This window comes from Ursus arctos, unplaced genomic scaffold (genome assembly GCF_023065955.2).
Source record: "Ursus arctos isolate Adak ecotype North America unplaced genomic scaffold, UrsArc2.0 scaffold_23, whole genome shotgun sequence".
In the NCBI taxonomy this organism is placed as follows: domain Eukaryota; kingdom Metazoa; phylum Chordata; class Mammalia; order Carnivora; family Ursidae; genus Ursus; species Ursus arctos.
Window position 1 is genome coordinate 8,133,042 of NW_026622908.1, and position 13,891 is coordinate 8,146,932.

Genomic DNA, 13,891 nt, shown 5'->3' on the forward strand with positions numbered 1-13,891 from the left:
TGACAGACGATTTGGGTTTAAAGAAAAGTACTAGGTTTGACTAAGGCTCCAAGGGAAGAAGCCACTTGCTTGAGATCATACAGCTAGAAAAAGGTGGTGCCAAAACTCAAGCGCAGACTGACCTGGTTCCAAAGTCCTTCCTTTTTCCACTGGTTCATGCTGCCAGCCACGCTGCCTCTAGGCCCAGAAGAGAGGAAGAAAGACAGGACAGACAGACACCCTGAGAGTCTGAGAATGGATTCCATTGGACAGATACCTTCTGGAGGAGCCCCTCTTTTGTCTGAGATCCCGAGCCTGGTGCTGGAGACACAGAGAGGAAATGAGATCCAGAAGCGCGGAGACTGGTAGGGAACTCCCAGGGAGATTCTAAATGAGCAGTGATAAAGGTTGGAGGAAAAGCACACACAGTCCTTTAAATTCTAAGAAAGAATGAGGTTGAGGAACAGACAAGAAAGGGATGGTGAGAAAGAACTGGCCGGCAGGGTCCTGCCTGACGATGTGTGTGCCCCCCGGGCCACAGTCATCTTGGTGCTCGCGGAGCACAGCGCCATGCCTGGCCCACAGAGGCAGGCACGACAGAGCTGCTGAGTCAGTACACAGATGAATGAAACTCCTACCCCACAGGGAATCGAGATGCAGCCCCAGTCCCTGCAGAGAAAGGGCCTGCCCACCCAGTGGGGTCCTGCGCCCCCTCCATCTGTAGAGGGACACGAGGCAGCTGGCGGGTCCAAAAATGCTGACACAGAGAGGGACAAGAGCTTCCAGCCCCAACCGACTTCTCCATGGCAACAAGCTGACAGAAAACTGCACAGGAGACTGAGAAGCCAGTTTTAAAATAAAGACACAAAACACTCTGAGTCTAACATTGCACACGCAAAGTAATAGCTCAGCCTCCCAGGCCCCTAGGAGGGGTAGGCACAATCACGAAAAAAGGTACCTCCTTCCAGGCCGCCCATTCCCCTGCCAAGGGCCCCCATGCCTCCTCTCCTCCTGGGTACTCTTCCAAGAGCTGCCCGGCACGGGCTCCCTTGCTTTGCACTATATGCTTTAGGCACTGCGTCAAATCTGACAAGCAAGGGTAGAGGCTCCTCCGGGGCTGGGGCCGGCCAGCTCCTACAGCAAACGGGCAGTGGCAGCCGGCTTCCGGTCGCACGGCAGCAGCGGGGGCTGCCGCAGGGGGCCGAGGAGGAAGAGCAGGGCAGAGACCCCTTTCCTCCTTCTGTCTCCTGATGGTCAAATCCTGCTTCATCCTTCAGGGCTCAGCTGTATTTGCCTTCATCTCCCCAGGATGACTCAATCGCACGCACCTTCCAGTGTAAATCCAAAGCCTGGTGTTTACCTTTCAAATATAAAACTTTTCATTATACTTCTGCTTGCAGAAGTCGACAAGACAGTCTACTTTGCATTCTACTTCTGCTGCCTTATTCTGGCCCCCTCCCCCCAGTAGAGAGCCTGGTCTGTGATAAAGCCTCAATAAATGTTTTCTGAATTGAATCAACAGCACGAGAAAACATTTTAATTTGAGGAGCTGGAGACTAACCCTCCTTCTAGTGTCCACTGAGACGAGCTTGATCGTCCAAAGCCTCGGGTGCTTTGGGAGCATGACGGCGGTACCACCCCCTCTCTGATGCTGCTGTCCTTCCCGCTGGGTCCCCCCACTGGCTTTCTGTCTCCTCACCGTGTGCTCTCCTTTACAGTTCTGTAGACATTACCGTATTTGAAAGGATACCCCGAACAAGCTGGGTTCAATGCTAGCTATATCGCCTCCTGTCTGTGCGAATTTAGGCAAGTCATTTAATCTCTTTGACCCTCATCTACAGAATGGGAACAGTCCATTTCTGTACCTATATCCTGCCTACCTCCTAAGATTGGCGTGAGGAGCAGAGATGACAAATTGTGAAGATGACTCTAAAAGCTACAAGGCAGGTGGGTTCAGTGTCCGACTCTTGGTTTTGGCTCAGGTTATGATCTCAGGGTCCTAAGACTGAGCCCTGCATCCGGCTCTGCACGCAGCACAGAATCTGCTTGAGATTCTCTCCCTCTCCCTCTGCCTCTGCCCACCCCCCTACACACATACTCTCTTAGTAAATAAAATCTTAAATAAAATAAAGCGGTAAGATGGTAACTAAGCAAAGCTAAGGTGGAGTGGATTTTGCTAAGTGCAGATTAAGCTAAGAGCTTTTTCCAAGATTTGGTAAAAAAAGAAGCTGAGGCCTCAATTCAGGAAGTGACTTGTCCACGATCACACAGGGAGGAAGTGGCAAAGCAGGGTCCAGGTCTAATTCCTGGTCCGGAGCTTTTCCCCTAACCCTATGCTGCCTTAGAAGTCCCATCCCGGCATTCTTTGGCAAAAGCAATTCCACATTCCATTACACTGAGAAGCACTTTGGATCACCTGAGGAGTATAAATCTCGAGATGGAATGGAGTCCAGCTCTCTACTTCCAGGCAGAATGCCACCTGAAACGTTCTAGGCAGGGAGTTAACTCTCACTCGCCCAGTAAGCCTTTCCTCGCAGTCTCTCCGCCCGTGCTAACTTGCCCCGCACCAGAAAGGCCGTCCTGGCAGGTCAAACAGTCTTGCCCAGGTCTCCCAATCCAACCCAAGAACAAACATAAGGAATGCTACACTGCAGGTTCCGGAGAAGCGGATTGGGAAGAGCCTGGACAGCACACAGAGGAAAACTGGTATGGCTCCGACTGCAGACTTTAATGGAAAACCGTGAAGGCTGCTCCAGCACTTGACTCAGGAAGCAGGGACACCAATTCCCTAGGGTGTGAAGTCAGCAGAAACAGATCTCAGAGAGACAGGAGGGACACACGGGTCTCACTGCCCAGATTCTAACAGCTTCCAGGCCCACATGCCAGAGATGTCACCAAGTGAAGCCTCTTCAGACCTCAGCAATGACTTTGAAAAGGAGGGAGAAAGAGAGTGAAGGGAATGTTTTTGTTGAGAACCCTAGCCCTTTCATGGTGTAATGGTTAACTCTGTGCCACCCTGGCTAGCTTACGGTGACCAGTTGTTTGGTTAAACACCAGTCTAGATATTGCTGTAAAGGTATTTTTTTGGAGACATGATTAACATTTACAATCAATTGTGGTGGGCCTTATCCAACAAGACTGATGTTTCCTGAAGAAGGAATCCTGCCTCAAGGCTGCAACACAGAAACCCTGTCTGAGTTTCCGGCCTTTGGATTCAGGACTGCGACATCTACTCTAACCTAAATCTCCAGCAGGGCTTGCCCCAAAGATTTCAGACTTAGCAGCTTCCATGATCATGTGAGACAATTCTTTAAAATAAGTCTAGATAAATAGATAGCTAGAGATCGATCGGTCCTATTGGTTCTGTTTTTCTTGGAGAACCCCAATCAATACATGAACACGTGTGAGACTGGGTGTTTTCATCTAGCTTACTTCATGTAATCCTCCTAACGACCTGAGAGGAGGTTTTGCTGTTCTGATGTTTGCTTACAGGTAAGGAACCCGAGGTCCAGAGAGTTGAGTCACTTGGTAAGAGAGACCCCAAAGCCCATGCTTTACCAATTTCATCACAGGGCCTGAGGGAGTAGAATTTCTCTGAAGAAAGCCAGGACAAGAATTCCTCCCAAATACTATTGCTGATTCCTGAGTTCTTCTCCATGGCGACGCAGTTAATGCCAACCAGAACTGGGGGTATGAATAGGTTTGCTCATTCAAGCAGCACAACCTGCTTTTGTAAAACATGGTCTCTAGGCTCTCCATTATGCCCTGGGATTTGTATCTGATTTGGAATTTGGGTCTGCATCAGTACTCCAGGGTCTCATTGCCTTTAAAGCTGAGCTCTGAGTGTCCGGGGAAGACACGGATTTTGTTAACCTATGAGTGGTCTTCTTCCTGAAGGCAAATCCAGCCTGGAGACCATTTCCATCTGACTCCTGGTGGGAAGCAGGTGGGCTGTGTTCTCTGCTTGAACAACAGGCCCTAAGGGACTGTATTCCCTGGGGTGGTGACGGAGCAAGCAGCTTCTCCTGGGCGTCCTCGGGCTGCCCCTTCCCCACCACAGGCCACTCACCACTGTCTCCGGGGAAGCACGGGAATTCTTCCCCTGAACGACGTTAGCCCAAGGATGGACGAACCTCTTTCCTCAGTTCCCATTAGCACAGCAGAGGCAGCACAGGGTTTGCAGAAGTTTACTAAATGCTAGCGGCACTGAAAAGAAAGAATCCCAGCAATTTAAAACACATCTACAGACAGGCAGGGCTGCCAAGATGAGGTTTCTGACCCTTTGATATCGCCTCTCTCCCTCCAAGGGGTTGGGACATACATCTGCAGCAGTCTTTGCTTCCTGTCATTTGAACTTCCCGCAGTTCCCACTTGGTCACTGTCTTGCTTACTGTCTCAAAGGCACAGCCTCCCAGAGCAGTACTTCCTGACATGTTAAGGCACACAGAAGAAATGATTGTGTTTGACACACTGGCTGAAGGGAGAGGTGACTGTGTGGTCCCAACACTGGCTCCTGCCAGCCCAAGCTTGGCCAGCCCCTACCCCCCACCCCGTCCCAGGGGATCTTGGTCTTCACACCCTGGTTGGGTAATCTGTCCTACAGAGCCTTGCTGCCCTTGTGACCCAAGTCAGGAGATCCAGAATCAACTCTGCCTTCTGCCTAGGCCAATCCTTTCACTTCGGAGCTCCGGTCTAGGGGTCCTACTTCCTCCTCCGATGATGGCCTGGAATGTGGTGACAAGCATATTCACCTCTCAGATGAAATCTGAAATAGAGAAGTGCCCTTACCCATTATAGACCAAAGGGTCCTCCTTCGAGGACCAGGAAAAGTATTACTTTCCCTTAGGAAGCCTGCCAAGCTTTGTTTTGTGCATTGTTTTCTGTGTCTTTTCAAAGACCAGGGATCCCACCCTTCCTCTGTGGCTGGTGTTACTACTGTGCACCCCTTCCTCCCCCCAGAAAATAGTCACATGCATGTTTACAGTAGCCGCTAGAGCTTATGGTCACCATCAGCCAGAACTCCAGGGAAAGGCAAAAGCTAGTGTAATAACAACTAGCATGTACGATGGACTAAGCACTACTTTGAGCACCTCACATGCATTAACTCACTAATCGATCTTCACCATAACCCTTTCATTATACCCATTTTACAGACAAGAAAATCAAGGTGCAGAGAGAGTAAATGACTTATATAACTAGTACGTGGCAGAGCTGGGATTCAAAACCAGGTACTCTGGCTCTATAGCCTTTAATCCAAACAACTCTGCCAGGTTAGTTTTATTAATTGAGGAAATTGAGGTTTGCGCACTCGACTAAGATCTCACAGCTAATAAGAGACAAATCGAGTATTCAACCCAGAGGTTGCATCCCTTCTCAAACTCTCCCTGGTAAGGATTGTGTTGCAATTACTCCAGGTTGAATTCAGGGAGGCCAGCTGACTTCATTTATCCTCTGGGTTGAAAGGCCACAGAACCAGGAATGGCTGTCCACTGCTAGCAGGAAGGTTCTTTCAGCAGCTGACTTTGAATGAGGAGGTTTCCAAGGCACTTTATATATAAAGATTATATATATAAAATTCTCTCCTTCCCTTAGATGGAAAGAAGGCCTAGGAGAGCCTCATTCCTGTGACCAGGCACACACTTAACTGTTATTGTTCTGAACAACACATGGTTATAGCTTTCTGGATGTCCACTCTACCCAGGTGCTGCTCTAGGAGTAGTCTCATACATGAACCTACTTGTTTCCGAGACTGAGTGAGACACAGGAAGCAGAGTCTCCAGTGGAAGGGCAAAGGCTTAGAGGGACCCAGAGCTACTACCGACTTCCTGTGCGGATTTAGGCCAAGTTTCGTAATCTCTAAGAGTTTCAATTTTCTTACCTATAAAACAAAAAAAGCAAACAAAGAAATTCTTCCTTTCAGGGTGGTTATGAGAAAAAAAAGAAGTATGAAATTTTACAGCAGAGAAAGAAAACGCTCTATATGTATGTATCACATTCTGCTACCTCCCCTTTATCATTAAGGAAACTGAGGCTCAGAGAGGTTAATGCTTGTTCACTGTCACATAATTAGTTAGTGGCATGGCTGAGTCGTGAACCTACACCCTCTGGCTTGAGCCTGGAAGCTTTACTGCCACACCATCTGCCTCCCTACAAAGGCCCAACAGGCTCCCCAGATTGGTGGGGCACCTCAGGCCTTTCCTTGTCAGCTCAGCCCTCTCCTACGGGGCTGAGGCGGCATGGACCTCCCCGGCTTTGGTTTCTGTAAGGTTTCCATAAAACGTAGGAATGGAAATTCCATGCTTGAACTTGAATGATCAAAGGGAAGGAGGAGAGGCCATCGTGGTAAGATCGCTGGGTTTCAATTTTGAGGGACTGAGGCTAATTCCTTTGCAGAGCCTTGAGCACCCATGCCTGGGATGTGGCAGCTGCTGTTGTCTGGGAGATGGGTACAGAGATGGGCCTTTGGCGGCACCAGACCCAGTGGGTGACTCAGCACCAGCTGGCTCTGGCCCTCTGCCCCTGCAGGACAAACCGCAGAAATTCATGGGTCCTCAGAGCGGCTCTGCTGGGGGTGTGTGGCCTGGCTCTGTGGAGTCCTAGTAGCTGTTGTGGTTCTGTCTGATCCCCGTAGCTCCCGGTCACCCAGCCCTATGGGATCTGCCTAAAAAGATCGAGATGCTGTTTCCTCTTCTCCATCCTCATTTTTGCTGTCCTAATGTCGGCCCTCATCATCACTTACCTAGCACAATAATATTAGCTCACATGCGCTTGAAGTGCATTTCTTTCTTATTCTTTTTTGGAAAACTGTGCTAAAACATACCTGACATAAAGTTTGCCCTTTCATCCATGTGTCAGTGCACACAGCTCAGCGGGATGAAGTACACTCACCCTGTGCCACCGTCACCACGCCTTTGTGTCTTCCCGCAATGAAACTCTGTACTCGTTAAATAATAACTTCCCACTTCTCCCCCTCCTCAGCGCCTGCCACCCACCACCCTAGTTTCTGTCTGAGTGTGCCTGCTCTCAGTACCTGCTAGGAGCGGAGTCACACAGCATTTGCCCTTTGTGACTGGCTCGTGTCACTGTGCATGACGCCCTCGAGGTACGTCCGTGTTGTAGCGTGCGTCAGAATAGCCTTCCTTTTTAAGACTGAGTGTCCCGTGAAGTGCATTTGCTTATTCAATCCTCCCAAGAGTCCTCTGAGGCAGATACGTTATTATGGCCACTATACAGAAAGGAGATGGAGGGACAGAGAGACGGGGTACTTGGATCACTCAGCTGGCAGGGAGCAGAGGTGCGACTGAGACCCAGGCTGTGGTGCTCCGAACCCTCGTGCTTCCCCGCTCTGCTGTGAGCTCCGCGCCTTCTCCCCGACATCCCTCCTACTCACAGGCCTCCTGAGCTCCACTCCCCATCAAGGCGGTAATCGTTCTAAAAGGCCAATCTAACATTGTTACGGCTCTCCTTCAAACCCTTCCTTGGTTCCTCTGCCTATGGTGATCTTAAACCCACTAGCACGGCCTTCAGGCCCGGCCCTGAACCAGCTCCCACCTCCTTTTCTGGCCTTTCCCCTCTGCTCCCCCAAACCTTAGTCCTCAGCACCCAGACTCTGTGGCTTTTAACCTGCTGTTCTCTCTACCTGCAACACCCGCTCCCCAAATGAGACAAATTCCAAGTCATCTTTGAAGGCCTAGTCTAAGTATCCCCTCTTCCTCCTCCCCGGATCTCTCCAGGCAGCTTGTCCAGCTTTCCTCTCTGCTTCTGTAGAACCCAAACATCGCTCTGTAAGAGCACGGCTCACATGCCATCTGATTGGTCAGTTTAGAGCTCCATGTCCCAAGCTACTGCTGTGCTGGCCAACATATTTGAGTATGAGGACCCCTCTTCAGTATCAGAGAACTTCAGGATCTTTCCAGACACACAGATCAAAGCAACACGTAAAATAAGAAGTCACTACGAGTTCAGTAAAGCTTTTAAATGTAACTGCATCCGAGTCAATATGATACCATCTCTATATATTTAAAAGCAATGCTGCTTATAGGTCTATATAGTGATCTGGGGACCTTTTCTATACACTGGATTCTAAGTGCCAGAGCTTACAGTTTATGAACCACTGCTCTGGCCCAGAAAGTGAGCTTTCTGATGCAATGGAAGTAACACTGATGGCCTCTATTATATTCTGGGCTGTGCTAGTCCCGTCTCATTTTTATCTGCTTTGTATCTCAAAAAAAAAAAAAATCCATATTTTTTCCAGACAAGAAAACAGGCTTGGAAAGGTAAAGTACACCTGGTCCGCGGTCACACGGTGAAAGAGAGGCAGCGCGGGATTTCACCCTCCACATTTTTCTCCTTTGCCACGCTACCTCCAGGGTAAGGACAACATAGTATCCATCTCTGAGTTCCCAGGACCTCCCTCACAGCAGTGCTCAGGAAATGCAGGGGGCTTGGCTGACATAACCAGAGAGCCCCCTCCAGCCCCCTGCCCCCAGCCTGTACCAGAGTCTCTGGCCAGGTTTCCCCAGCCACAGGCGAGCACAGAGAAGGCATGGTGTAAACCTCGGAGATGGCAAAGCATGCACTTCTCCTCTAGGTGCTATTTCCCTCATTTAGTAGTTACCCCCGCCCCAAGCCTGGCTCGAGGCACCCCTTCTTCATTAGAGCCCTCAGCCCCACCTTCCCGTCCCTCCCCCAAACTTCCTGTCCATCCCCCAAACTTCCTGTCCATCTCCACTGCAGCCTGCTCTCAGCAGTGGTCTCCCAGCTAAGACTAGTTCCCACCAGATCTTAATGCTGGTAGAGCTGGATATGGGCTTCCCATGGCCACTTGTGTTTTAAACCAAAGGACAGAAGCCTCAAAATCTGGCTGGTCAGGAGCCACGGGATGAAAAGAATGGGTTTCAAAGTCAGACATCTCCTGGTATCCATCCCTGATTCTGATACTTCCTTTTTGAATGCCTTCGGGTAAAGCACTTACTTTCTCTGAACCTTAATGTCCTCAGGTGCAAAATGGGAACACAACCAATCTCACGGGGAGAATATCCAGAGGCTGTATAGCCTTGCACTGTGTGCTGGGTTAAACAGTGGCCCTCCAAAAGATATGCCCACATCTTAACCCGCCAGGACCTGTGAATGTGTCCTTATTTGGAAAAAGAGTCTTAATAGATGTGATTAAGTTAAGATCTTGAGACAAGAAAACTGTCCTGGATTATTTGCGGGGACCCTAAGCACCACAAGTGTCCTCTTAAGAGAAAGGCAGAGGGGCCTCTGACACACAGAGAACAGAGGAGGAGGCAATGTGACCTTGGAGGCGAAGACTGGGGTGATAGGGCCACAAGTCAAGGAATGCCAGCAGCCATGGGAAGCTGGAAGAAGCAAAGAACGTGCTTTCCCCTAGAGTCTTTGCTGATGTAACTGTGTGACTACATGAAGGGCCTTGAGAGGAAATCGTCTGGGATCATCGTGGTGGGCCCTAAATCCAATGACAAGTGTCCTTATAAGAGTCACACTGGAGACACAGACACAGGGGAAGGCAATGTGAAGAGGAAGCAGAGAAGGGAGTTCTGCAGCCACAAGCCCAAGAGCGCCTGGAGCCACCAGAAGACAGAAAAGGCAAGGACGGGTGCTCTCCCAGAGCCTCTGGAGGGAGCACAGCCCTGCTGACACCTTGTTTTCAGACCCAACGGTGAGAGAATGAATTTCTGTTGCAAGCCCCTCAGGCTGTGGTACTTCTTACTGCAGTCCTGGGAAATGAACACCACCTATCTTCCGAACTTATCACATACCACCCCTTCTCTCCTGCTTTCTGTCGGAGCCATACAGACCACATGTACAAGAACACAGGCTTCTGGGGGAGTGGACTTTTGTCTGATGAGGGCACTACTCTACCCTAATGATTAGCATGGTATCAGGAACATGGTAAAGGCTCAATCCGTTTGTTCGAATAAGTGAATGAGCTGTAGTTCTCAGAGGGCAGGGGCTATATGTGATTTACTTCTACATCCTCAGCGCCCAAAGGAGATACTTCCTCCTTTCATATATTCTAGCACTGAAGGGGCGGCTCTCGGAAAAAGGGGCAAATTTTATCATGTCGGTACCCAGAAATAAGCCTACAGGCTCCAAAGAGTCCTTCAGTCCTTTCTAGACCTTGTTTCCAAGTTCCTTCTAAACAGAAGCCTTGGAGAGAACCCATGACTGCAGAATCCTGGGGATGATACTGTTTAATTAAACAGAGACTCAAGTCACCAGCCTCTGGCTCGGGCTGGGCTTCTGGGACCTGAGCAGGCAACATTTCATCATTAGGAGGAAAGGAGATGACAAACTCTTTCCTGAAAGAACCCAGCAGGCAGTCAGAATTACTGGATGTAGATAAATAAAACCATTATTTCCAAATACATATCCCAGGCAGCACTAAATGCATTCTCCGTATCACAGGCAATACTAAATTTAGAACTGGCAGTTTGAATCATATGCTGATTCCTGAAGAGAAACACCAAATTCAAGGGGGAAAAATCAAGTGAAATATGAAAATAAAAATTCAGTCTTGGTCCCTCCGAGCAAGCTGTCAGGAGAGGTGAGGGAGAAGTTTCCTGCATAGAAATCTGGCTAGAAAGGCTCTTGGGCGGGGCGGGGCGGGGGCAGTGCCATGCTGGGTGCCACAGGGACAGCAGCCTCTGGGGAAGCCTCTGGAGCGCCTCTCTGCGAGGAACTGCAGGGGCAGGCGGGGAACCTGCGTGCGGAGCAATAATGTGGGCGCACCGCTTCCGAAGCCTGCCACACACTGTCGCACTGAAGCCTTTTCTCAATCCTGCAGTGAGGGTGCCATCACCCCCATTCTGCAGCTGAACCGAACCCAGAGGGGTGTGGGGACTCGCCCAACTCATATAGTCAGGGAGCAGGAGAACAGGGACTTATTTTAATCAAGTTCTAATTTTAGAATAGTGTTAGATTTACAGAGAAATTGAAAAGATAGTACAGCTCCCAAATGCCTCTCCCCAAATAGGGGGGCCTTCTTAGTAACATCTTATGGGACCGTGTGGCATCTCTGTCACAACGAAGGGACCACTATTATTCACTAAATGCCACATTCTGTTAGATTCCCTGAGTTTTTCCCCTACCGTCCTTCTACTCCAGGATGCCCTCTGGGACACCACGGAAGACTTAGAGGTCATGCCTCCTTAGGCTCCTCGGGTCCATTACAGTTCTTCTGACTTTCCCTGTGCTTGCTGGCCTTGACCGTTTTAGAATTACTAGCCAGGTATTTTGTAGGATGTCCCTTAGTTTGTTTTTTCCTGACCTTTTACTCATGGTTAGGCTGGGATTCACAGAGGTGAAGTGCCCTCCTCATTGCGTCATATCCAAGGTACATAATATCAACACAATTTATCCCTCATACTGTTAACTGCGATCACCTGGCCTCAGTAACGTTCGCTGGGTTTCTTCACTGTAAAGTTCTGCTTCCTTCTACCAGCCGTCCCCTGTCTACTCTTTGGAAGAAATCACTGAGCAGAGCCCACACTTAGGGAATGGAAAGTTAAGTTCCAACTCCTTCACAGAGGAGTATCTACATAAATTATGTGGAATTATTCTGTATAGGAGAGCAAGGATTAAAATCTGGTCTATGTGACATACCACCTACAACATGCCCCCCCCCCCCCCCCCGTTTATCTCTCATTGCATCCTGTTTTTTCCTTGACACTATTTCTCACAATTTGCAATTACATATTTATCAATGTTTTATGTATTTATCAATTTGTTGACAACTGCTACTCCCTGTGTCCCCACGGTTAGCAGGCATCATGAGGTCAGGGACAGTTTTGCCCATTGCTATAACCCTAGGGTCAAGCAGAATGCCTGACATTTAGTAGATGCCCAATAATGCTTGTAAAATTCTGGTAGTATGGCAACAAGATGATGCCATCCCTGCCCTTGGGGCAGGCACACATGAAAAGCTTATTACACAAACTTCCAAACATACGCAAAAGTAGATAATATCCTGCATAATTCTTAATAGCAAGTAGCTCATGATGAATATTAAAATATACACATAGGCAAAGTGCACAGGAATATAGGATAGGGAACATTCTGCATGTGCTTCCAGTAGGAAATGTTTGGGTGGGCCTGAAAGGATGGATAAGATATTAGGGTGTCAAAGGGCAGAGGGCATAGTTCAGGTAAAGGGAACTGAAAGGCAGGTGAGTGCAGGTATATTCGGGGAATGGGGCTAGGGACACGGTGTCGGTGGGTGGGGAAGAAAAGGTTGGGAAGACAGCTGAGAGCAAACTGAGCCATTCCCTCCAGCCAAGCAGAGGCACGGGCTACCCTGTGGACAGCAAGACCCATCTCCTCTTGTATCTTGCTCAGGGTACCGGTGGTGGCTCACAGGCTCTGAGAAGTGGGACGGTTCTCGTGACTGAGAAGCTCATTTCCACACTGCTCTTTCCCCAAAGTGCTCATGCTTCCTGAGGCAGAGACTACTGGTTATCGACCCAAGATCCATCTCCCCAGATTTCATCCAGGGAAGCTATGTGTCCAGCTAAAAGACTAATTTCCCAGCCTTCATTACGACCAGGTGTGGCTATGTAACTAGGTTCTGGCCAAGAAGGTGTAGGTGGGCCCTGCTGGGTACCACCTGAGGGAAAGTGCCTTAACAGGGCTACCTTTCGTCCTCTTTCCATCTACCTGCCTCCTGCCTGAATATGCATGTGACAGCCAGAACTCTAGCAGCTATATTAGACCACGAGAAACCTTGAAGAAGAAAGCCTGCACTAAGGAAAGTGAAATAGAGAGATCGCTATTTATTCAGCTGCTACACCAGCCCTGGACTGAATATCACCAGGACTTCTCATATAGGAGTCTCTCAATCTCCTCAGGCTGCCATGACAAATACTACAGACTGGGCGGCTTCAAGAACAGAAATGTACTTTCTCACATTTCTGGAAGCTAGGAATCCAAAATCAACATGCCGCTATGGCTGGTTTCTGGTGACACCTCTTCCCTGGCTTACAGACGGCCTTTCCATTGTGCCCACACGAAGGGAGAGTGATCTCTAGTGTCTCTTCTTCTGGAAGCAGCATGGTTTCAGTGTTTTTTTCTAGAGCAGAGAGCTTATTAAGACTGTGAGTGATCACTTTGAAATGGTGCAGAGACTGGGGACTGGTAAATCCAGAATGCTCTGAAGCTTGGGCATTAGGCACATGACTTTATGAAGAAATAGCAAGAAGACAGGAGTCCGGAGAAAGGCCAGGGTAGGTGGAAAGATGAACTATCGAGAATGAAGTCAATATGACTCACCCACAGAGCTCCTTTCTTGGTATGCCACGACGGGTGGCATCTTATGAGAGAAAGGGTATAGGTTTGAATCCCCACTCTGCTACTCACTACTGATAAGCTCGGTAATTTGGGGGGTGTTAACAGCTCAGAGCCTTAGCTGCTTCATGTAAAATGAAGATGATATCCATCTATTGTGGGGATTAAATACCAAAACATTATACATAATAGCTCCGCCAGAGTGCAGTAACAGTAACAAGAGCCCGCCCAGACAGGTCTTATCTGTGCCAGGCGCTGTACTATACACATGACATGAGTTCTTTCATTTAATCTTCACCAGGAGGTAGATGCTATTGAAGAATTTAAAAACTGTTGGTTTCTCCCCAAAGCGACGCCAAGCCACATCCTTGGGTATTTTTAGAAGAAATGTACCAGTCCTTGGAAGGCTCTTCGCAGATCCATCCCATGCAAAGCAGCTGTATTGACATCTATTTTGTAACCGTTTGCAATCCCCAAAGTTTGCAGCAAATGGCACAGACCTTTAACTCCCAGGCTCCCCCGCGGGAGTTTGGAGAACTCAGGGAAAACCCTACCAAGAGCCCCTTTCCAACTCCCATGAAATGGGAAGAAAGACAGTGAAGAATTT

At 49.0% G+C, this 13,891-nt stretch overlaps 1 protein-coding gene across 4 annotated transcripts in view; it reads right to left on the bottom strand.

Moving 5' to 3' along the window:
* The window catches only part of SERGEF (secretion regulating guanine nucleotide exchange factor), a 217,328-nt gene that overhangs the window by 22,993 nt on the left and 180,444 nt on the right, over positions 1–13,891 (bottom strand). The window contains exons 11-12 of one of the 4 annotated variants that reach the window (XR_008961034.1): positions 5,717–5,857; positions 4,103–4,185 (exon numbers count right to left, since the gene is read on the bottom strand). The exons of 2 other annotated variants lie outside the window; for them this stretch is intronic. Coding sequence is in view for 1 of the 2 variants with exons in the window: in XM_057317090.1 (XP_057173073.1) it covers positions 5,775–5,857 (83 nt within the window). In the remaining variant the exon portion in view is untranslated. Of the gene's footprint in view, positions 1–4,102; positions 4,186–5,578; positions 5,858–13,891 lie in introns of those variants that run through there. One more of the 4 variants, XM_057317090.1, reaches the window with a different exon arrangement.